A 23,888-nucleotide genomic window follows, 5' to 3' on the forward strand; every position below is an offset into this window, starting at 1 on the left:
TAGGATAGACACAATATCCAGCCATATGGTTATAAGTGCTTACATTTTCAACGATGACTTATGCACCTTGCTGTCAGAAAGCAGACAAAGAGAAGTGACATATCTAGTAATAAAGTAAAAATCTGCTTTTGTCTGATCATTTGATGACTTCTTAATTATTATGTTTTGAAAAACAATCAGAAAACTTCAAAAGCCAAAGTGAAATTGAATAATATCACCTCATTTATTTTTACTCAGTTTTGTATTTTCTTATCGTCATTTTTTGTTTAATAACAATAGAGGACTAAAATAAAATGGTTGAGGGAGAAAAATGATAATTATGAAGTTTATGTCTAGTTAGGTTATTTATGGTAGCTGAAAACTTAAGTTTCATAATTTTTAACCATCCCCAAAATGGTTTTTGAAAAAGCATATGAAATGTTTACAATTATATTATCAAATTTTGAAATATTTAATTTATTTATTGATGATTATTATTATTAGAGAAGACTCTTCTTCTGTTGCCCAGGCTGCAGTGCAGTGGGGTGATCATGGCTCACTGCAACCTCCGTCCCCTGGGCTCCAAGGGTCATCACACCTCAGTCTCCCAAGTAGCTGGGACCACAGATGTGCATCACCATCACCATGCCTGGCTAATTTTTTTTTTTTTTTTTTTGTAGAGATGAGGTCTCATTTTGTTACCAGGCTGGTCTCAAACTCCTGGGTTCAAGCAATCCTCTGGCCTCAGCCTCCCAAAGTGCTGGGATTACAGGCATGAGCCACCCCACCTGGCCTCTATTTAATTTTAAATATTTTCCTTATCAGCAAATGTGGAGGCACGTTTAAGGAGTAGTAGTTTAACTGTTGTAAGATACTTCTAGTTCTTACTGATTGACCTGGAATAACTAAACAATCTCTGCTTCAGCAAAAGAGTCATTGCCAAATTCACTCATTGAAAGTTTGTTCAGCTGGCAATAATTTAGGCTATGTATGGATTTAGAAAATTTTAAATTATAACACAATAATTTATATGAAGGAAACATGTATGAAGGTAAACTAGGTTTTCTTTAAACTGCCTCTCAATAATCAACTTTATCTTAATAGTCACTAAAAATATTTAACATAAAACTTACAGTTGATGTCAAAGCCTTTTTCTAATATTGTGTTTCAAAGACTAATTTTTAGTGTATTAAATATTAGTTTTGATACTTACTCTTAGAGAAGTTTAACTAAAGTTTAGATGATTAACATAAAAACAAATATATATATTTTCATCCATAGATGAAATGATGTAGTAGCAAATGAAATGGATATTTACTGCTTTTGTAGCCAAGCTTAATTAAAAGATCCAGTGGATAAATAATGCTTACTCTTAATTTTAATTTCATTTGATTTTTTATACACCAAACCAGATATTTTTTTCAAATAGCCAGCTGAGGGATTTTTATAGCTAAAATTGAGGATGATCATTACTATGTAAAATAACTATTACGTTGGAAATGTACCATCTAAATCAGTTCATGTGGTGCCAGCAGAATATCTACCACTTCAGACAAACATTGGTCAGTAAGTTGATGCAAGATCCTGTGGTTCATGTTGCGTTGGTATTATTTCCTCCTTGTAAAAGAAAGGTAGAATGAGTCATGACACACTAAATTAAAAACGAGTGATTCTGGGTGCTTTCTATTTGTGTGTGTGTGTGCGTGTGTGTGTGTGTGTGTGTGTCCCCACAATATGTCTGTTCTCAGCAGATTTTATAGTCTGGAAAAGAAAAGAGACATAGAACAGACACTTCCAGGTGTACTGAGTATAGCAAAGGATGCTAAAAAAATTCTGTAAGAACCCTACCTAATCTGGTCTAAATTGGACATCAGACATCCTCCATCAGAGAAGGGAGTTTCGAGAAGGAAATGAGATTTAAACTCAGCACTGAAAAATACGTGGGGATGAAATGGGTGAACGTGTTGGGGTGGGAGGAAATGATATGATGACATGTGCAATGATATGATGACATGTGCAATGATATGATGACTTGAGCTGGGAATGAACAGAGTATTTTCCGGGAAACAACATTCGTACGTCGACTCTCCATCTCTTCTGTATCTGTCTCATCTTCACTATTCCATTTGCTTTATGGGAGACATTTTCAGTCTTGTCCTGAATCTAATCAATGTGATATTCTGCAGTACTCTTTTTAGTTCTTTATTGATTTTATTTTACTTTGCATTTTGCTATAGCATTACAGATGTCTTTAGAGTTTTCTTAGTTTGGCTATTTCTCTCTTTAAAAAAAAAATGCCTTTCATCTTACTTTTACCCAGAGATGTATATGAAATAGGTATCTTATAGTTACCCAGCTTGTAAAATCTATAAAGGGCACAGTTTATGCATGACTAGTGTAATAGTTACTTTTCAGGGATATACAATTACTAGTTAGGGTACATATTAATTCTAACCAGTACCTGTATGTTTCCCCCTACTGTCAGAAAGGATACAGTGCCAGATCAATATAATAGTTTAGGGAAGCCTAAAAAAAAAACAAGGCTTCCATTTCCTACAACTGAAACTAAATGAATTTTATTTCCTTATTTTATTTTGTTTAATAATTTAAGTTTCCAGAATTAATCAACAAGACTCCCACAAATTAAGTCAATATATTCATTCTTCTGCAGTTTCCTTACATATAAACAAAAAAATCCGCACCTCAAATATGAGAAGTAATCTTATTCTATAATTATGTACAGCTTTTCTCTAAAAATAAAAATATACTTATTCCAAAGTTATCATGTTAGAGGGGACTAATTAACTTCAGCTCTCCATTCTGGAAGGCAAAGTACCAGCCAACTAGAACAACTCTAAAGATCTACTACATTTTCAGGCCTTGCAAATTTTGCATTTGTTTCAAATGCCCTGTTTTATCTTAGACATTTGTCTGCACATAATTTATAAGAATTATCAGTTCAGGGCACTTGTATGTTTATTTAGTATCACTACTTCTGAAATGGGTTGTGTGCTGTATCTACTGCTCCATAGTAGTCATGGAAAAAAAAAAATCTCAGTAACAGTTTAAGACTATGTCAATTAAGGGAACTAGGGCTGATTTTTGAGAAAAAGTCTTTTGATGAGAATGCTAGAAATGAATTATACAGCACTAAATAAAACTTCAAGACTATGATGGTGTCAGAGTTATAAAATGGAGGGGAAAAAACAGCAGATTGCTGGGATACCAGAAGAAAAAACTGCATGTTTGAATACTCCTACCAAATGGGCTATTTTGTGGAATCCTTACAACTCAGAATGTATTATGGTTTGAAAGGAAGGTATCATTTCACTAGTTGTTTACTCTATGGATGCCTCATTCCAACTAAAACATAACTGTTTGCATAACATGTCCTGTTTTACTTTAAAGAAATTCCCAGATGGAATTCCATCAGGTATGATAAAATACTGGATGCATTCCTTTTTAAATCTTGAAGATAGAATCTGTACTTACCCTCTTCAGATCTTGGAGAAAAAGAACTTTACTTTAAAAGTGTATCTAAAGCATAATTTATTTTATAATTCTTTGATTTTGTATTTTTTTCTATCATTCCTAGAGGACTTTTGGTTTTTTAACCAATAAATATATTTCATGGAATTTAAAATTTTTAAGTAAATTATTTTAGAGTTTAATAAAAGCAAATTAAAAATTGCTTATACCATTAATCAACATCCATCAGCTGATAGTTATTACACGTGCCACTTTGTAGGTGATATTGGTGATCTAAAAGGACTTGACCTTCAGGAAGCTGGGTAGATGAAGCATGTGACAAAAGTTGAAAATGCAGAAAATGATGAAGTGCTAAAAACAGGGTAGGACTCAGAAGAGTTCAGGGAAGTGAAAGATTGATGTGTATTTACCCTAGACATGGGATTGAATTAGGGCTTTAAGGATAATTATTAGAGGAAGTGATTAGTCTAGGTAAAGAAAATAATGAGTTAGGCCCTGTTTTTGAGCAAATGTGTCACATTAAAGAGAAAGCAATTATGCTTAAAAAGAGCAAAGGTTTGCACAGTGAAAAGCAACAAAATATGAAGTTGGAAAGGCATGTTGACTAAAATTTGGTGGATCAAGAAAGCAAGGAGTATAAGTTTGGTTTACTATCAAGACAATAAGAGAGCCATTGTTAGCACTTGAGCAAAAAAAAAAGCATAAAAATATACTTATAAATTATAAAATATAAAGATTGATAAAAATAGATTTATGTTTAAATTATGTTAAATGACAATAACAGTCTGGATTAGACTAGTAATAAATTATATTAGTTTAATAGATTAAAGTAACAATGAAGAGAGAGAAGCAAAGCTGACCTAAAGTTATAGAGTAGAAGACTATTCAGTTTCTTGAAAAATAATTATTAACTTTGGCAGTGTACTACATGTGTGAGTTTATATTCCACTCATAGATAATGCTTATAGAGGAAATGTATTGCTGAATTCTTAATTAGAATTTGGAATTTAACCTGTATCCTCTTATGTTACATAGCTTTGTAAATGAATTGGCCATTCTTATCAGAAATGCCAACAACTTACTCTATATTTACTGGCTGATTCTTGGATTCTTGGCATTGTTAAAAGAACTCTGGGAATTTTACAAAACAGACACACCTGGACAATGTCTAGATAAGTCATATCAAACATACACATAAGACCATTCATCTTTGTTCATCAACAAACCTACCTCTCCTTCAAGAATGAATTTAAATACTATCTTCTCTTTGAACACTTACAAATATCCTAGAAAGAAATGGCTACATTTCATGAATTTTTAAATTCTATCATACTTTTTATTGTATCCTTTTAATGGTATTTAGTATCGTGTAGTGTTTTTGTTTTTCTGATCTTCGTTGAGTGCAATATTAAGACCTACACTGGTATAATTCACTTCATAGATGATGTGTATCACTTAGATTATAAGCACTTGGAGGATACATCAAGGGCAAAAGCAAGAGATGCTGTTTAATGAATCTTTGCATGACTATTCACAGTAATTATTACCTTTTAATAAAGTGGCTAGCAGAGGGAGTAATAAATGCTTCCTTTGTTCAAAAAGTAACAATTTAAAAGTATTATTTTGGGGAAAATTATTCTTCCATGTGTGAACATGTACATACTCGAAGTAGTCAGCACACTCCATGGTATACACTTGATACTCAATAATATTTGAATTTTTTTTTAGTATAGAATAGGTTATACTCTGAAAAATAAACAATGAAGAAAAGAAAGAGGCAGGGTAAGTGCCCAAGATAACGTGGTCAGGAACGGTAAAGCATATAGGTAGGTCTAGATCAATAGAAGGAAAGAATGTATCTTAATACAACATATGAAGATCCATTAGAGATTTTCACAGAACCAAGTGTGTTCTAAGCGGCATGGAATGGCTGTAAGTATTAATGAGGTGGAGGAGAGGTCGAGAACATCTAAGATATGATAATAGTTCTTAATAATCAATGCATTATTGCAACATATTGCTAGTAATATAAAAAGGTAAATTATCTCCAGACTGTTCATTTTTTAAAAGTTTAAAGTATTTGAGTATCAAATAGGCCATATAGTCTAATATTCTATGAATTCACAATATGCATAAAATGCATAATGTCTTTCTAAATGAAACCATATGCCAACAACTGTCTCAGAGGAATGAGAAAGGTTGTCTGAACTCCATGACTTCTTTGCTTAGCTTTCCCCTGGTACATATATCATGCTGAAATTGTCAGTATCCTCTCTGAGACTATATGAAGGAAAATGGTAGAAGAGGAAGCTAATGTTTACTGAGGATCTACCAAGTGTAGTAGGACTGGGTTAGACATTTCATATTCTTTATCTTATGTTAATCTTCATAACAAGTTTGTAAGATTGATGCTACTACTCATGTTTTATAAATGAAAAAAAATCAAGACTTGGACAGGTTATGAAATGTGCCTAAAGTCACCCAGCTATAAGTGGCAGAACTGATACTCAATGCCAGAGCCCAAGTGCTTTCTACCATATTGCACTGTCCGCACTCATAAAATGAAAACTGGCTGACAAATGAAGTCAAATCATTATTTTACCTATATGTTTAAAAAGACTTCAGTTATTTTTTGTTTACTAAATAAATCAGAAGGCCGATGGTAAAGAAAGACATCTTCCAGACTGATGCCAAAAACAACCTGAACTGAAATGCTGTTAAAAAAATAAACTTTCTGCTTTCTCAATCAGTTTTCTGCACTGAGAGATTACTAAAATTTTTTAACATAGAAAACATACTTTGCAGTATAGAAAAGCATGTGGAGATAAAAATAGAATGGGTATTGATGCTACAAGATTGAATACAAGTTTTATTGGATGATAAAAGGAGTTAGTTGAGGATAGTCTAACCTTAAGAGATTTAAAGCATTGTTGTGTCAGAAGAGTACCTGGTATATTGTAGACAATCAATACATTTTTGTAGAATAAATTATAAAAATGTAATCATATTACTTTATGATATTCACATTAATTGATGGTCCAGAGCAGATTGGTAAATTTTAACTTTTCACTAATTAGAAATACTAGAGCATATCTTCATAAAAATATCAAAGGAATTATGTGTGGATTGTTACATTTTGTACTTTTTTAAGATAAGCTTAAATTAAACAAGAAGAAAATGAATCAAGTGCATTCATATTTCTTTTCTAGTGCTCAGCTTCTTGTGGTAAAGGTAGAAAGTACCGTGAAGTGTTTTGCATTGACCAATTCCAAAGGAAATTAGAAGACACAAATTGCAGTCAAGTACAGAAACCTCCAACTCACAAAGCCTGTAGATCTGTCAGATGCCCTTCATGGAAAGCCAATAGCTGGAATGAGGTATATGATGTATATTTTATAATTATATATGTATTTTTTTGTGTTTAAAAAGAAAATTCATTCTTATTTTTCATAACCTTGAATGTTTTGCTTCTCTAAAATTTATTGTTATATACTTTTTTGCACTATGCTGTTAGTATTAATACTAAACAGTGTTAACACATTTCCTAAGTTTATAGTTAAATAATAAATTAGTCATTTGATTTTTAAAAGAATTAAGACCAGTTCTTGCTATGTTGCCCAAGCTGTTCTTAAACTCCTGGGCTCAAGCAATCCTCCCATCTTGTCCTCCCAAAGTGCTGGGATTACAGACTTGAGCAACTGTGCCCAGCCTAGTCATTTGATTTTTGTGACTATAAACTTAACAAGAAATTTTGTTACTGAATACTAGCAGAGGCTACTGATAATCATAATACTATTCTGTGCAGGCTAACAGAAAAATATATATGATGATACATTTAGTAACTGCCTTGTTTCTTACCCCCAAATCTTGGATTTTAGCTAAGATTGAATCCTGGAGAAGGGACTGGTAAATTCCAGATGGGATTGTAATCCGAGATTGAGAGTTAGGGAGTTGTCAGAGATAGATAGCCTAGGCTGCACTAGAATGAAAAGACTCATCAAAAATGAAAAGACTCAGCAAAAATGAAGAGACTCAGCAAAAATGAAGCTGATAAATAAATGGGACCCTGGCTGACAATTTAGCCTGTAAAAGAAGGGTAATTGATACCACTTGGCATACTCAGAGAAAAGAGATCAAAATTTAAATTCGGGTAGGCATGCATTTGAAAATGACTGTCAAACACCACCAGCTTGGGAAATATTGACAGGATAAAAGCCATTAATGAAGTCAGAAAAGATAACTGGAATAATTTCCTGAGGACTAATTTCAATGTGTCTAGACTTTCAATGTAGCCATCTGGCTGCTCTCAGCAGTACCTCAGAGAGCTTATCTACTTCTTAAAGGGCCTAGTCCTGCAAAAGGAAAAAGACACCCATCTTCTGATGTTGGAACTTCCTTATCTCTGTCAGATGTTTGAGTTATGTCTATTGGGGAGCTAGAAGGAAATGGAGTTCCCCTGGGGTCAAAAGTCATCATCATTCTCTCTTTGCGCTCAGCATGTCAATGCAGGGCACACAGCTTTGGAGTGGAATTATGTCAGTGCCTCACTGATACTGAATAAAAGCCTCCCAAATTGAGTAAAAATCTCAAATTTCTTTGTAGAAGAGGCAGCCTCTGTCAAGTGTTAATGTGCTGGAGCTTGTGGTCAATGTTTAATTGAAAACTAGATGCTAATGCGTCTCTGTTTTTTATCCCACAAAAAAAGATGCATTATTGGGCATTTGCTTCTATATTGAATGTTCATCAAATAAATCAATTATTTTTCATGCTTTACCAGAGGTCATGATTTAAAAGATTTCTCTATTAACTTGTTTTATTTTGTAAATGTCACTACTCTCTACTAAGTTGTTCAAGAAAGAAATACTGGATCCATCCTTATCCTTTTTCCTTGCCTCCATAGTTAGTCACTCAACAGGTTAAGCTCTTTTTTTATTTTATTTTATTTTTATTATACTTTAAGTTTTAGGGTACATGTGCACATTGTGCAGGTTAGTTACATATGTATACATGTGCCATGCTGGTGCGCTGCACCCACTAACTCGTCATCTAGCATTAGGTATATCTCCCAATGCTATCCCTCCCCTCTCCCCCACCCCACAACAGTCCCCAGAGTGTGATATTCCCCTTCCTGTGTCCATGTGATCTCATTGTTCAATTCCCACCTATGAGTGAGAATATGCAGTGTTTGGCTTTTTGTTCTTGCAATAGTTTACTGAGAATGATGGTTTCCAATTTTATCCATGTCCCTACAAAGGACATGAACTCATCATTTTTTATGGCTGCATAGTATTCCATGGTGTATATGTGCCACATTTTCTTAATCCAGTCAATCATTGTTGGACATTTGGGTTGGTTCCAAGTCTTTGCTATTGTGAATAATGCCGCAATAAACATACGTGTGCATGTGTCTTTATAGCAGCATGATTTATAGTCCTTTGGGTATGTACCCGGTAATGGGATGGCTGGGTCAAATGGTATTTCTAGTTCTAGATCCCTGAAGAATCGCCACACTGACTTCCACAATGGTTGAACTAGTTTACAGTCCCACCAACAGTGTAAAAGTGTTCCTATTCCTCCACATCCTCTCCAGCACCTGTTGTTTCCTGACTTTTTAATGATTGCCATTCTAACTGGTGTGAGATGATATCTCATAGTGGTTTTGATTTGCATTTCTCTGATGGCCAGTGATGAGGAGCATTTTTTCATGTGTTTTTTGGTTGCATAAATGTCTTCTTTTGAGAAGTGTCTGTTCATGTCCTTCGCCCACTTTTTGATGGGGTTGTTTGTTTTTTTCTTGTAAATTTGTTGGAGTTCATTGTAGATTCTGGATATTAGCCCTTTGTCAGATGAGTAGGTTGCGAAAATTTTCTCCCATTTTGTAGGTTGCCTGTTCACTCTGATGGTAGTTTCTTTTGCTGTGCAGAAGCTCTTTAGTTTAATTAGATCCCATTTGTCAATTTTGTCTTTTGTTGCCATTGCTTTTGGTGTTTTGGACATGAAGTCCTTGCCCATGCGTATGTCCTGAATGGTAATGCCTAGGTTTTCTTCTAGGGTTTTTATGGTTTTAGGTCTAACGTTTAAATCTTTAATCCATCTTGAATTGATTTTTGTGTAAGGTGTAAGGAAGGGATCCAGTTTCAGCTTTCTACATATGGCTAGCCAGTTTTCCCAGCACCATTTATTAAATAGGGAATCCTTTCCCCATTGCTTGTTTTTCTCAGGTTTGTCAAAGATCAGATAGTTGTAGGTATGCGGCGTTATTTCTGAGGGCTCTGTTCTGTTCCATTGATCTATATCTCTGTTTTGGTACCAGTACCATGCTGTTTTGGTTACTGTAGCCTTGTAGTATAGTTTGAAGTCAGGTAGTGTGATGCCTTCAGCTTTGTTCTTTTGGCTTAGGATTGACTTGGCGATGCGGGCTCTTTTTTGGTTCCATATGAACTTTAAAGTAGTTTTTTCCAATTCTGTGAAGAAAGTCATTGGTAGCTTGATGGGGATGGCATTGAATCTGTAAATTACCTTGGGCAGTATGGCCATTTTCACGATATTGACTCTTCCTACCCATGAGCATGGAATGTTCTTCCATTTGTTTGTATCCTCTTTTATTTCCTTGAGCAGTGGTTTGTAGTTCTCCTTGAAGAGGTCCTTCACATCCCTTGTAAGTTGGATTCCTAGGTATTTTATTCTCTTTGAAGCAATTGTGAATGGGAGTTCACTGATGATTTGGCTCTCTGTTTGTCTGTTGTTGGTGTATAAGAATGCTTGTGATTTTTGTACATTGATTTTGTATCCTGAGACTTTGCTGATGTTGCTTATCAGCTTAAGGAGATATTGGGCTGAGACAATGGGGTTTTCTAGATAAACAATCATGTCGTCTGCAAACAGGGACAATTTGACTTCCTCTTTTCCTAATTGAATAGCCTTTATTTCCTTCTCCTGCCTGATTGCCCTGGCCAGAACTTCCAACACTATGTTGAATAGGAGCGGTGAGAGAGGGCATCCCTGTCTTGTGCCAGTTTTCAAAGGGAATGCTTCCAGTTTTTGCCCATTCAGTATGATATTGGCTGTGGGTTTGTCATAGATAGCTCTTATTATTTTGAAATACGTCCCATCAATACCTAATTTATGGAGAGTTTTTAGCATGAAGGGTTGTTGAATTTTGTCAAAGGCTTTTTCTGCATCTATTGAGATAATCATGTGGTTTTTGTCTTTAGCTCTGTTTATATGCTGGATTACATTTATTGATTTCCGTATATTGAACCAGCCTTGCATCCCAGGGATGAAGCCCACTTGATCATGGTGGATAAGCTTTTTGATGTGCTGCTGGATTTGGTTTGCCAGTATTTTATTGAGGATTTTTGCATCAATGTTCATCAAGGATATTGGTCTAAAATTCTCTTTTTTGGTTGTGTCTCTGCCCGGCTTTGGTATCAGAATGATGCTGGCCTCATAAAATGAGTTAGGGAGGATTCCCTCTTTTTCTATTGATTGGAATAGTTTCAGAAGGAATGGTACCAGTTCCTCCTTGTACCTCTGGTAGAATTCGGCTGTGAATCCATCTGGTCCTGGACTCTTTTTGGTTGGTAAACTATTGATTATTGCCACAATTTCAGCTCCTGTTATTGGTCTATTCAGAGATTCAACTTCTTCCTGGTTTAGTCTTGGGAGAGTGTATGTGTCGAGGAATGTATCCATTTCTTCTAGATTTTCTAGTTTATTTGCGTAGAGGTGTTTGTAGTATTCTCTGATGGTAGTTTGTATTTCTGTGGGATCAGTGGTGATATCCCCTTTATCATTTTTTATTGTGTCTATTTGATTCTTCTCTTTTTTTTCTTTATTAGTCTTGCTAGCAGTCTATCAATTTTGTTGATCCTTTCAAAAAACCAGCTCCTGGATTCATTGATTTTTTGAAGGGTTTTTTGTGTCTCCATTTCCTTCAGTTCTGCTCTGATTTTAGTTATTTCTTGCCTTCTGCTAGCTTTTGAATGTGTTTGCTCTTGCTTTTCTAGTTCTTTTAATTGTGATGTTAGGGTGTCAATTTTGGATCTTTCCTGCTTTCTCTTGTGGGCATTTAGTGCTATAAATTTCCCTCTACACACTGCTTTGAATGCATCCCAGAGATTCTGGTATGTTGTGTATTTGTTCTTGTTGGTTTCAAAGAACATCTTTATTTCTGCCTTCATTTCGTTATGTACCCAGTAGTCATTCAGGAGCAGGTTGTTCAGTTTCCATGTAGTTGAGCGGCTTTGAGTGAGATTTTTAATCCTGAGTTCTAGTTTGATTGCACTGTGGTCTGAGAGATAGTTTGTTATAATTTCTGTTCTTTTACATTTGCTGAGGAGAGCTTTACTTCCAACTATGTGGTCAATTTTGGAATAGGTGTGGTGTGGTGCTGAAAAAAATGTATATTCTGTTGATTTGGGGTGGAGAGTTCTGTAGATGTCTATTAGGTCCGCTTGGTGCAGAGCTGAGTTCAATTCCTGGGTATCCTTGTTGACTTTCTGTCTCGTTGATCTGTCTAATGTTGACAGTGGGGTGTTAAAGTCTCCCATTATTAATGTGTGGGAGTCTAAGTCTCTTTGTAGGTCACTCAGGACTTGCTTTATGAATCTGGGTGCTCCTGTATTGGGTGCATATATATTTAGGATAGTTAGCTCCTCTTGTTGAATTGATCCCTTTACCATTATGTAATGGCCTTCTTTGTCTCTTTTGATCTTTGTTGGTTTAAAGTCTGTTTTATCAGAGACTAGGATTGCAACCCCTGCCTTTTTTTGTTTTCCATTTGCTTGGTAGATCTTCCTCCATCCTTTTATTTTGAGCCTATGTGTGTCTCTGCATGTGAGATGGGTTTCCTGAATACAGCACACTGATGGGTTTTGACTCTTTATCCAACTTGCCAGTCTGTGTCTTTTAATTGGAGAATTTAGTCCATTTACATTTAAAGTTAATATTGTTATGTGTGAATTTGATCCTGTCATTATGATGTTAGCTGGTGATTTTGCTCATTAGTTGATGCAGTTTCTTCCTAGTCTCGATGGTCTTTACATTTTGGCATGATTTTGCAGCGGCTGGTACCGGTTGTTCCTTTCCATGTTTAGCGCTTCCTTCAGGAGCTCTTTTAGGGCAGGCCTGGTGGTGACAGAATCTCTCAGCATTTGCTTGTCTGTAAAGTATTTTATTCCTCCTTCACTTATGAAGCTTAGTTTGGCTGGATATGAAATTCTGGGTTGAAAATTCTTTTCTTTAAGAATGTTGAATATTGGCCCCCACTCTCTTCTGGCTTGTAGGGTTTCTGCCGAGAAATCCGCTGTTAGTCTGATGGGCTTCCCTTTGAGGGTAACCCGACCTTTCTCTCTGGCTGCCCTTAACATTTTTTCCTTCATTTCAACTTTGGTGAATCTGACAATTATGTGTCTTGGAGTTGCTCTTCTCGAGGAGTATCTTTGTGGCGTTCTCTGTATTTCCTGAATCTGAATGTTGGCCTGCCTTGCTAGATTGGGGAAGTTCTCCTGGATAATATCCTGCAGAGTGTTTTCCAACTTGGTTCCATTCTCCGCATCACTTTCAGGTACACCAATCAGACGTAGATTTGGTCTTTTCACATAGTCCCATATTTCTTGGAGGCTTTGCTCATTTCTTTTTATTCTTTTTTCTCTAGACTTCCCTTCTCGCTTCATTTAATTCATTTCATCTTCCATTGCTGATACCCTTTCTTCCAGTTGATCGCATCGGCTCCTGAGGCTTCTGCATTGTTCACGTAGTTCTCGAGCCTTGGTTTTCAGCTCCATCAGCTCCTTTAAGCACTTCTCTGTATTGGTTATTCTAGTTATACATTCTTCTAAATTTTTTTCAAAGTTTTCAACTTCTTTGCCTTTGGTTTGAATGTCCCCCCGTAGCTCAGAGTAATTTGATCATCTGAAGCCTTCTTCTCTCAGCTTGTCAAAATCATTCTCCATCCAGCTTTGTTCCGTTGCTGGTGAGGAACTGCGTTCCTTTGGAGGAGGAGAGGCGCTCTGCTTTTTAGAGTTTCCAGTTTTTCTGTTCTGTTTTTTCCCCATCTTTGTGGTTTTATCTACTTTTGTTCTTTGATGATGGTGATGTACAGATGGGTTTTCAGTGTGGATGTCCTTTCTGTTTGTTAGTTTTCCTTCTAACAGACAGGACCCTCAGCTGCAGGTCTGTTGGAATACCCTGCGGTGTGAGGTGTCAGTGTGCCCCTGCTGGGGGGTGCCTCCCAGTTAGGCTGCTCAGGGGTCAGGGGTCAGGGACCCACTTGAGGAGGCAGTCTGCCCGTTCTCAGATCTCCAGCTGCGTGCTGGGAGAACCACTGCTCTCCTCAAAGCTGTCAGACAGGGACATTTAAGTCTGCAGAGGTTACTGCTGTCTTTTTGTTTGTCTGTGCCCTGCCCCCAGAGGTGGAGCCTACAGAGGCAGGCAAGCCTCCTTGAGCTGTGGTGGGCTCCACCCAGTTCGAGCTTCCCGGCTGCTTTGTTTACCTAAGCAAGCCTGGGCAATGGTGGGCGCCGCTCCCCCAGCCTCGCTGCCGCCTTGCAGTTTGATCTCAGACTGCTGTGCTAGCAATCAGCGAGATTCCGTGGGCGTAGGACCCTCCGAGCCAGGTGTGGGATATAGTCTCGTGGTGTGCCGTTTTTTAAGCCGGTCTGAAAAGCGCAATATTCGGGTGGGAGTGACCCGATTTTCCAGGTGCGTCTGTCACCCCTTTCTTTGACTCGGAAAGGGAACTCCCTGACCCCTTGCGCTTCCCAGGTGAGGCAATGCCTCGCCCTGCTTCGGCTCGCGCACGGTGCGCGCACCCACTGACCTGCGCCCACTGTCTGGCACTCCCTAGTGAGATGAACCCGGTACCTCAGATGGAAATGCAGAAATCACCCGTCTTCTGCGTCGCTCACGCTGGGAGCTGTAGACCGGAGCTGTTCCTATTCGGCCATCTTGGCTCCTCAGGTTAAGCTCTTGAATCTCCATTGCACACACCCCGGTCTAGTTTAATAGTTCATCATCATCTGTTCCTGAGCCTGTAATGGCCTCTCTACGTATATTTTGGCCATTATTTACATTCACATAGTGTGAGCTCAGAAGAACTCAGATATGCTTGTGTCACTTAATATCATCTTGTGTCACTTAATATCTTGTGTCACTTAATATCATCTGTGACTAAGCATTATCCTTAGGGAGTAAGACTAAAACCTAACCCATGCTCACTTGTTCAGAATTATCTCAGACCAGTATCTCTTTTCCTCTTGGCGACAATGGATATTTTGTTTCCACACCTAGCTTTGTATCTAAGCTAAATACTTCTTACTTTGAATACTGTGATCTAATTGCAAAAATACTCACCATCTCTTAAATTATTATGTTTCCAATATTGTGGTTTTGCTTAAAGTGGAGGTTTGCCTTACTTGATCTGGATAGAGGTGTGTCAGGATAATGGCAAAGTAGCTTTCCCCTAAGGGTGTGAAACATTGTAAAGGCACTGAATATGAACGGCCACAGATCTGTCCAGCAGTTAACTCCCAGTTCCTACATCAGGCAGGAGCCACGGGGGCATGGGAGTGGAAGTGGGAGAGACTTTTTGTGTCTTGGCCACCAATATTCCTGTTGGTCCCAAAGATTCTTTTGCTGCTGTGCAGCTGCTGCAGCTGCTGTGGTTGATATTCATGAGAGACACTTTCTGTCTCTGAACCTCCAGCTCCACAATAGTGAATCCATCATCCGTGGTAACAAATTGGCCTTGGCTTACCACCGAATATGAAATTATATAAAATCTGCTAAAGGAACATATTTCTGGGGCTTCAAAAATACAGATATGAATATTTAAGGACTATAAAAAATAGATGCTTTTTTATATAATTTGCTTGCTTCTCTTTGAATTAGTTTTCCTTGTCATAGAAATTAGTTGCATTCACCCACACAGTCCCAAATCTCTGCCAGAAACAAATGACCGCTTTTGAAGTCATTGCCTTTTGATTTATTCTATAAAAAGCACCCACACGAAGTTAACAATTGCAAGCTGTCATTGCACTACATATAATAATGTATAAAACAGAAGTGTAATTTCAGAGGTAGTTACAAGATAATCACTGGTTGTTGCTTTATTCCGATTGTATAAATTGTAACATTGCCTTAATATAATCACTCACTCTTAAAATAATTTCATTGTATTACTATTTTACATGATGCCTCAAATGGAAAGACTCATTTGGTAAATTTTGACCACAGAGGTGCTTAAATGAGTTTTGAAGGAACATTCTTCATTTGATATTTGTATCTTTTTTTTAACGAAAGGATATAGTAATGCATTTTAATGACTGTTGCTAAAAAGGAACAAACATTGCTATACAGGGCCATTTGTCCTCTATGTTCAGATGTATATCCTTAGATGCAAATTAAATAATTGAATCATTTAAAAGAAAAAATAATCCCACCCCACCCCCACTTCCTGGAAGCGAGGGGATTTTTTTTTCATTTAATTTTATCTATTTGGGAATAGCAGCTTCACTTGTACATTCAAGTTTTTAAAGCTAGTATGGTTCTAGATTCTTCATTGTCTCAGGTCCCATCTACTTACTTTAGTGCCATCCAAATGCACAATCTCTATTTAGAAAAAAAAATATTCTGAATTCTCACCTCCCCTTAATCATGGCAAACCTGCTGGACAATTTAGATACCTAAAGAATCTCACACAACAGTATTCAATGTAGAACCAGGTCAAATCAGCCTCTTGGCTGCTTACACCTTCTTTGAGACCCATCATTTTCTTACTTGCATTTTAAGACCAGAGCTGGGACCAAAGGTGATATAAATTCCAAAATCCCACAGATCTGCTGCCCAGTGCTCCCCACCCAAAGCCCCTAATTTGGAAAAAAAAGAAAGGAAAGAAATTGTATGCTAAATGCTAGATGTTTAAGATATTTTATATTTCTGTAATTCCATATTGTCTATATTTCAAAAATACATAAGTATAAATCTTTATTTCTATATTTTCAGAATTTCTGACATATACATATATGTTTTATAATTTGAAAAATAGTAAATGTTAACTTTTTAAGTCCCTAAAGCTCCTAAGAATCTGTGATCCCTTCATTTGAAATGTCAGGGTATTCAGTGACATTTCTACTGGTGAAGGTAGACTAGGGTTCGGGGACAGGGAGGATGCCTTCCTGCTTCCAGCGCTGGTTAAACTTTGCTTCCTAATTTTTTCTAGATAGTGAAATTCTATTTTTCATTTCAGTGCTATCTGTTAATGCTCCTCCTTTATCATCTTTCTTGATATTTAAAATGGCCTTTCTTGGGGTAGGCTGAGGTGACTAGCACTCTAACTTAGGGCATTTATCAAACTTTTCAAGGCATAAATGGTTGAATCTCCATAAGAAAAGTAAAAAAATGAGAAGAAGGGAGCAGCAAGGGACAGTCACTTCCTGACACTATATAAGAGTTTTTATTCCCCACAAATGCAGGTATTATTACGTTCATTAGGCAGATGAAGAAACAGCAGCTTATAGAAAAGTTAAGAAGCTTGTGTAGGTCATAGTGCAGGAAATGTTGGGGGCAGGGATTTGAACACAGGTCTAGTTGAGCTTTCTCCATTATACTAGTTATCATTATCCCATTATTATCATTATACATTAGCTCATCCTTATATTTCCTTAGCAAATTATTGCCCCTTTGGCCAAGAAGGACACATGAAGTTCACAATTTCAGGCCGTCACTGCACTACATGTAATAATGTAGTCAATAGAAATGTAATTTCTAAGTTGTGCTGAATTCATGGCAAGTTTTTAATGTAAAAATGTCTGTTGCATAAATATGAAATATTATATATATATAGATTTTACAGGTTAAAGGGTAAATAACTGAGGATATAGTTGATCACATGTTAAATATGATGGAGTTGCTTAAATCACTAACATACTAGGTTAAATTAACAGAAGGATGATGTTCAAAGTGTTGGGCACTGATATATCCTGATCAGATATTTGGAGTGGTGCCTATTCTGGAATACAGATTATAAGAAAAATCTTGACAATTTTCCATATCCCTAGAGAAAAACAATTAAATGGTAGCAACTATGCTATGTCAGTTGTCTAGTGTTCTGCTGCCAGTAGCAAGAGCCCTGATTTTATTAATGGTTTAAACTACAAAGACTTTTATTGTTCGTATAACAAAATCAGAGTGTTGCTGATTTTAATTTTAATTCAGCAGCTCTACAACATTAGGGTGCTGGATTGGCATTTCTGTGATTCTGTTGTTCAACTTGTAATGGTCATAAAATGGCTGCCACAGTTCCAGTCCTCACATCTTCATACTTTCTGACATGAAATTAGGTATATATTTGTTCTACATTTAAAAGACAGACAGATTCTGGACAATGCATTAAAGTTTAAAAAATATTCTAGTTCAATAAAAGAGAATATTTGCTAATATTGCAGATTTAAAAATGCCATGGCTGCTTTCACAATACAGTGAACATACCCACAATGAAGTTAAGTATGGGTAGGTTTTATGGTCACTCATTCATTATTGTTATAGAAGGATTTCATAATGAAAGAGAAATTAGGATTACTTATTCCTAGAGTCTCTTTAACCTCAAAATACTATACTACTGCTAATGGTACTACTATATTATTGATTCCCTTGAAATAAACCATAGTTGCAAATAAGTGACTGTAATGAAATCAAAACCTTATCCATAATAAAAAAAAATTATAAACAAAGCTTCAAAAGAGAAGACTTCCCTATTTTCATTTTAAATAATTATTTATTAAATAGCAGAGTGAGTCAGCCTTGATGAACCCATTTTTGCAATGCACAATCTAATATTTCCTTATCTCTGGTCCACAATAACTATAATGGCTACAGTACCTGTGGATTTGCTAAAATTTACCTAATCCATTTCCACTCTCAAGTCTTTAAAGCACTAATGTATGCAGTGTTATATTTGTTCATAAATAGGATATTTATGAACTGTCTGGATTGAGTTATGTAATATAGATGAAGTAGCACATCCCAATCAATTAGTTGGTGTTATAATTGCACTTACAGCTTCACAATGCCTTTACATTCATTACCTGGATTTTTTAAAAAGACAAAATTTAACATGCTTATAAATATTAGTTCTATAAAACTATTAAAATAATGGATACATATTAAGGAGTTATAATGTACCTTGAGAAGCCATTCTAGTAAGCCACTTAAGAGTGGATGATAGTGTTTTCCCCGTATCTACAACCATAGAAGAAAATGGCTTTGGGAAAAGGGAAAGAGTTCTGCTATGGAAATGTTACATTTTAGGTGACTTTGACATATCTAAGTAGAAAACATATAAAAATCTTGTAAATACATGAAACGGTTCTTATAAATACATGAAAATGTAAATGCAGAACTCAGAACTGTGATCAAAGCTGGAGATAACATTTAGAAATTACTCATGTATAGAAGAAATTGCTCAGAAAGAGCTTTTTAAGAGAAGCCAGTTATAAATGGAGCCCTGGGATATGCTGACATTTAAAGAATATGCAGAGAAAATAGTAAAAGACCCTGAGAAGGAGCAATTCAAGAGGTAAGAGGAGACCCCCTAGAACTAAAGGAGTTTCAATCACAGAACCAGAATGATTCAACAGAAAGTGATCAGTGGTGCCAAATGTGTTCAGGAGATTAACTAAGAAAAGATTTGAAAACTTTCTATTGGACTTAGCAATTGGGGTTATTGATGACAGCAGGCTAAGGAATATTCAATTTAAGCAATGAATTCATCTGTGTTAAAATCTAAAACCATACTGATTTATGCTTTTGTACTGTTATTCCTAAAAACTGAAAAACAAGGTACTTTTTTTCTTCCAAGTAGTAGTCCCTTCTTTTTCTTTTTAGAGAAGAGGTTCATATCGAAAATATAGTAGCTAGCTGCTCTCTTAGTGGATGTTTAAAAACTCATGCTAGGATCAAAGGACCAATAATTAAGTGTGGTTTATTGAATTGTAGGAAATTATATTTATCTAATAGAACTTCTTGCTAAACTGTGTTTTATAAACTATTTTTTTCCAGGAATTCTTTTTCAGGCTTAGAGGCAGGATGTTTTCCAAATATAGTTTATATTTCTGAAATTAGCTGTGAAAAATGTTTTCAGGAGCTTTATTTTATAGGCTAGACATTTTCATAAGAGATTCATTTAAGTTAAACTACATCCAGACATTTTAGTCTATTTAATATTGTGCCATACACAAAGTGCATGTGAAATTATTATTCTCTACACAAAGAACTGTATATTTTTTTCTGAAAATATTTAACGAGTTGGCAAAATTCAACTGCTTAAGCATAACATGAAGGTCAGTGTAAGTTATGTAGATGTGCATAAGATTTCATACATTTAAATATGCCTTATATTTTACTTCATAAGTAAAACAACAAAAATTCTCTTTGAAGTTGGTGGTTGCTGCTTATACTCACAAGAGAGAAAACTAAATTTTAAAGTGCTTTTCCAGTAAAAATGTTGACACAGTTTATGAGAGGAATTTTAGTCTACTGGGTAAATGAAATTCTTAGCTTTTGTGGGCTTTAAATTTTTTTCTTTCAGGGTAAAACTGTATTTTGCAGATATATATTTACTGTTGTGAAAAGGAAATTAGTTACTCTGGAATCCTGCAGAAATAATGAACTTGGTGAATAACCTGATTTTTCCCCCTTATAATATTACAGTTGGGAATACTAATGGATCCCCAAACAATATTACTCATTATGACCTCCAATTCCTACTGGAATGACAAGGAATATAAACAATGAAACTCACAAATTAAATATCTTTAGACATACTCTACACTTTGGTAACATTGGCATCACAGCTCTTGTAGTTAAGCTCTGTTATTATATGGCTTTACTACTTAATTTTGGAACATGTGACATCCTAGAGTTGAAAGATTGCCAAGTCCTTCTTCATCCCCAGGAGGCAACACAGTAAGAGCTCAGTCTGGAGTAAAAAAGAACGGAACTTCAACTATTTTTCACTGCTGCTATGATCTGAATATTTGCCAACCCTACACCTGAAAAAAAATATGCATGTGTTGAAATCCTAATCCTTGAGGTGATGGTATTAGGAGGTAGGGACTTTGGGAGCTGACTAAATCATGAGGGTAGAGCACTCATTGGTGGAATTAGTTCTCATATAAAAGACACTCCAGAGATCTAGCTTGTTCCTTCACCCATGTGACGACACAGTGAGAAGGCACCCTTCTACAGATCAGAAAGTAGGCCCTCACCAGACACTGACACCGCCAGCACCTTGATCTTGAAATTCCCAGCCTCCAGAACTGTGAGAAATAAATTTCTGTTGTTTATAAGCCATGAGTTTATGGTATTTTGTTATAGCAGCCCTAATAGACTAAGATAAAAAAAATTGGTACTGATAATGAGGTGCTGCTATAACAAATATCTAAAATACAGAGGTGGTTTTGGAACTGGGTAATGACTAGCAGCTGGAAGAGCTTTGAAATGCATGCTAGAAAAAGTATGATGCCACGAATGGATCATTAAGGGCTATTCTTGTAAAAGCCCATAAAGAAAAGAGGAGAGCTTTAGAGAGAGCCTCAATCTTTGAGAATACCTAAGTAGTTGCAAACAGAATGTTCTTAGAAATATGGACAGTAAAGGCCATGAAGTCTCAGATAGAAATTGTTATTGGACAGTGTAGGAAAGTCCATGCTTGCTCGAAAGTGGCAAAAAACAAACAAACAAAACCTGACAGAACTGTACTCATGTTCCAGTGTTTTGTGGAAGATAGAACTGATAAGTGATGAAATTGGCTGTTTGGCTGAGGATATTTCTAAGCAAAGTATTGAAGGTGCAACTTGGCTTCTCTTGTCTGCTAATAGAAAAATTTAAAAAGAGAAATGATACAAAGATGGAGTTGTTAATAAAAAGGAAAGCAGAACTTAACATTTTGGAAAATTCTCAGCCTATTTATATTTGAAAAAATGAGAAAGTTTGTTCAGGAGAGAATACAAAAGATGTGGCTGAATTAGATTAGTTTGATTAGTTTGAATCAGCCATTTCAATCTAAGCTATGAGCTGTTTATCAGTACAACAGGGAGATTAGACAGCTATCTAAACAGATGCCATAATATATTGTCTAAGACAATGGAAGGATGGCCTCCCAACAGCATTTTGAAGCTCCTCAGGGATTGCATAGGCCCAGAGTGCAATGGCCTAAGGACAGAACAGGGCTGCAATGGTTTGGTGCCACCCCATATTATTGGCTCTGCTTCCCACATTCTGGCACAGCAGTCCTCAACTACCCCAGGTGTGTCTCCAATGGTCCCAAGTACAGCAATGGCTATGATGGCCATCCCTCCAGAGTTCACAGGTGATAAACTTTAGTAGTGTCCAAGTGGGACTATCTCCACTGACACACAGAGTAAATGAGTCATGCTTGTGTGGCAACTTCCGCCTAAATTTCAAAGGATAGAGCTGCCTACAGACTTGGGCACATGAGCAAGGAAGAGGGCCATTGCAAGGGCAGAGCTATGTTCATGGAAATATGGACAGTAAAGGCCATGAGGTCTCAGATGGAAATCATAACATGTTATCATGTTATTGGACAGTGGAGGAAAGTCCATCCTTGTTCTAAAGTGGCAAAAAAACAAAACAAAAACAAAAACAAAAAAAACCTGGCTGAATTGTCCCCACTAAGGTGATGCCATGGCATCAGAGCTGCCCCCATGACCCCAGACCACTATAGCCACTGGCATGCAACTTCAGTCTGGAAGGGCCATAGGCACCAAACTACAATCCATGAGAACTGTGGCATGGGCTGAATCCAACAAAGCCATGGGGCAATGCCACCTAGAGCCTTGAGGACCCAATCCCTGCCCCAGTGTGTTCAGAAGGTGGAACATTGCATCAAAGATTATTCTCAAGACTTAAGATTTACTGTTGTTGGCTCTGCTAGGTTTTTTACTTACTCAAGTCCTATTACCCTTTTCTTCTTTTCTACTTTTCTTTTTTGGAATGAGAATGTCTACCCTATGGCTTGCCTGTACCACCATTGTGTTGTGTAAGCACATAACTTTCTTGATTTCACAGGTTCACAGCTGAAGAGATATTTGCCTCAGGATGAATCAATTATACCTTGAAACTCACTCATATATGATTGAGATGATACTGAGATGAGAGTCTGGACTTTATAGACTTTTGAATTGATGCTAGAATGAGCTAAGGCTTTGGTATTATTGAGATGGAATGAATATATTTTTCATGTGAGAAGGACACGAATCTGAGGAGTGGGGCAGGGAAAGAATGGGATGATCTGAATGGTTGTGTTCTTTCAAAATTTATATGATGAAGTTCTATCCCCCAAGGTGATGGTATTAGGAGGTGGGGCCTTTTCTAGTCCCTTATAAAGGACACCCCAGAAAGCTAGCTCATCCCTTCCTCCATATGAGAACACAGTGAGAGGGTGCCCTGTAGGAATCAGAAAGTGGACTCTCACTGGATGTAGAATCTGCCAGCACCTTGATCTTGAAATTCCAGCCTCCAAAATTGTGGGAAATAAATTTCTGGTGTGTGAGACATTCCGTTTATGGTATTTTGTTCTAGTAGCCTGAACAGACTAAGACAATCACTAACTATAGGCAGTACCTCAGGCAAGGGACTTTAACCTCTCTGAGTCCCAGTGTCCTCAGCCATAGTACCGCTTTTATAGAGCTGTTGACAGGAATAAATGTATGGAAAGTGTTCTGTGATATTTCACAAGTAACACAAAATTGTACACAGAAGAAAAACAAGACTTGGACAAGGTTGTCTAAGTTTACAGTTAACACAGCCAGTTTTCCAAAACTCCTATCCATTGAAATATAATCATGAATCAACAAATTAGCCAAGATGGCCAAATAGGAACAGTTCCTGTCTGCAGCTTCTAGTGAAACCAATGCAGAAGGCAGGTGATTTCTGCATTTCCAACTGAGGTACCCAGTTCATCTCACTGGTTAGACAGTGGGTGCAGCCCATGGAGGGTGAACAGAAGCAGGCAGGACGGGGTGTTGCCTCACCTGGGAAGCAAAAGTGGTCGGGGAACTCCCTCCACTAGCCAAGGGAAGCCATGAGGGACTGTGCCTTGAGGGACGGTGCTATCTGGCCCGGATACTATGCTTTTCCCCTGATCTTTGCAACCCACCGACCAGGAGACTCCTTCAGGTGCCTACACCACCAGGGCCCTGGGTTTCAAGCACAAAACTGGGTGGCTGTTTGGGTAGACACCAAGCTAGCTGCGGGAGGTTATTTTTTGTATGTGGCACCCGGAATGCCAGCAAGACAGAATTGTTTACTCCCATGGAAAGGGGGCTGAAGCCAGAGAGCCACATGGTCTAGCTCAGCAGATCCCACCCCATGGAGTCCAGCAAGCTAAGATCCACTGG

At 36.9% G+C, this 23,888-nt stretch overlaps 1 protein-coding gene across 1 annotated transcript in view; it reads left to right on the top strand.

The window, feature by feature from the left end:
* ADAMTS20 (ADAM metallopeptidase with thrombospondin type 1 motif 20) overlaps window positions 1–23,888 on the top strand; it is a 197,356-nt gene that overhangs the window by 138,977 nt on the left and 34,491 nt on the right. Inside the window, exon 29 of the mRNA XM_055358826.1 lies at window positions 6,678–6,845. Within this exon, the coding sequence (XP_055214801.1) occupies window positions 6,678–6,845 (168 nt within the window). The remainder of the gene's footprint in view (window positions 1–6,677; window positions 6,846–23,888) is intronic.

The sequence above is a fragment of the Gorilla gorilla genome, chromosome 10, assembly GCF_029281585.2.
Source record: "Gorilla gorilla gorilla isolate KB3781 chromosome 10, NHGRI_mGorGor1-v2.1_pri, whole genome shotgun sequence".
NCBI classification, from domain to species: Eukaryota; Metazoa; Chordata; class Mammalia; order Primates; family Hominidae; genus Gorilla; species Gorilla gorilla.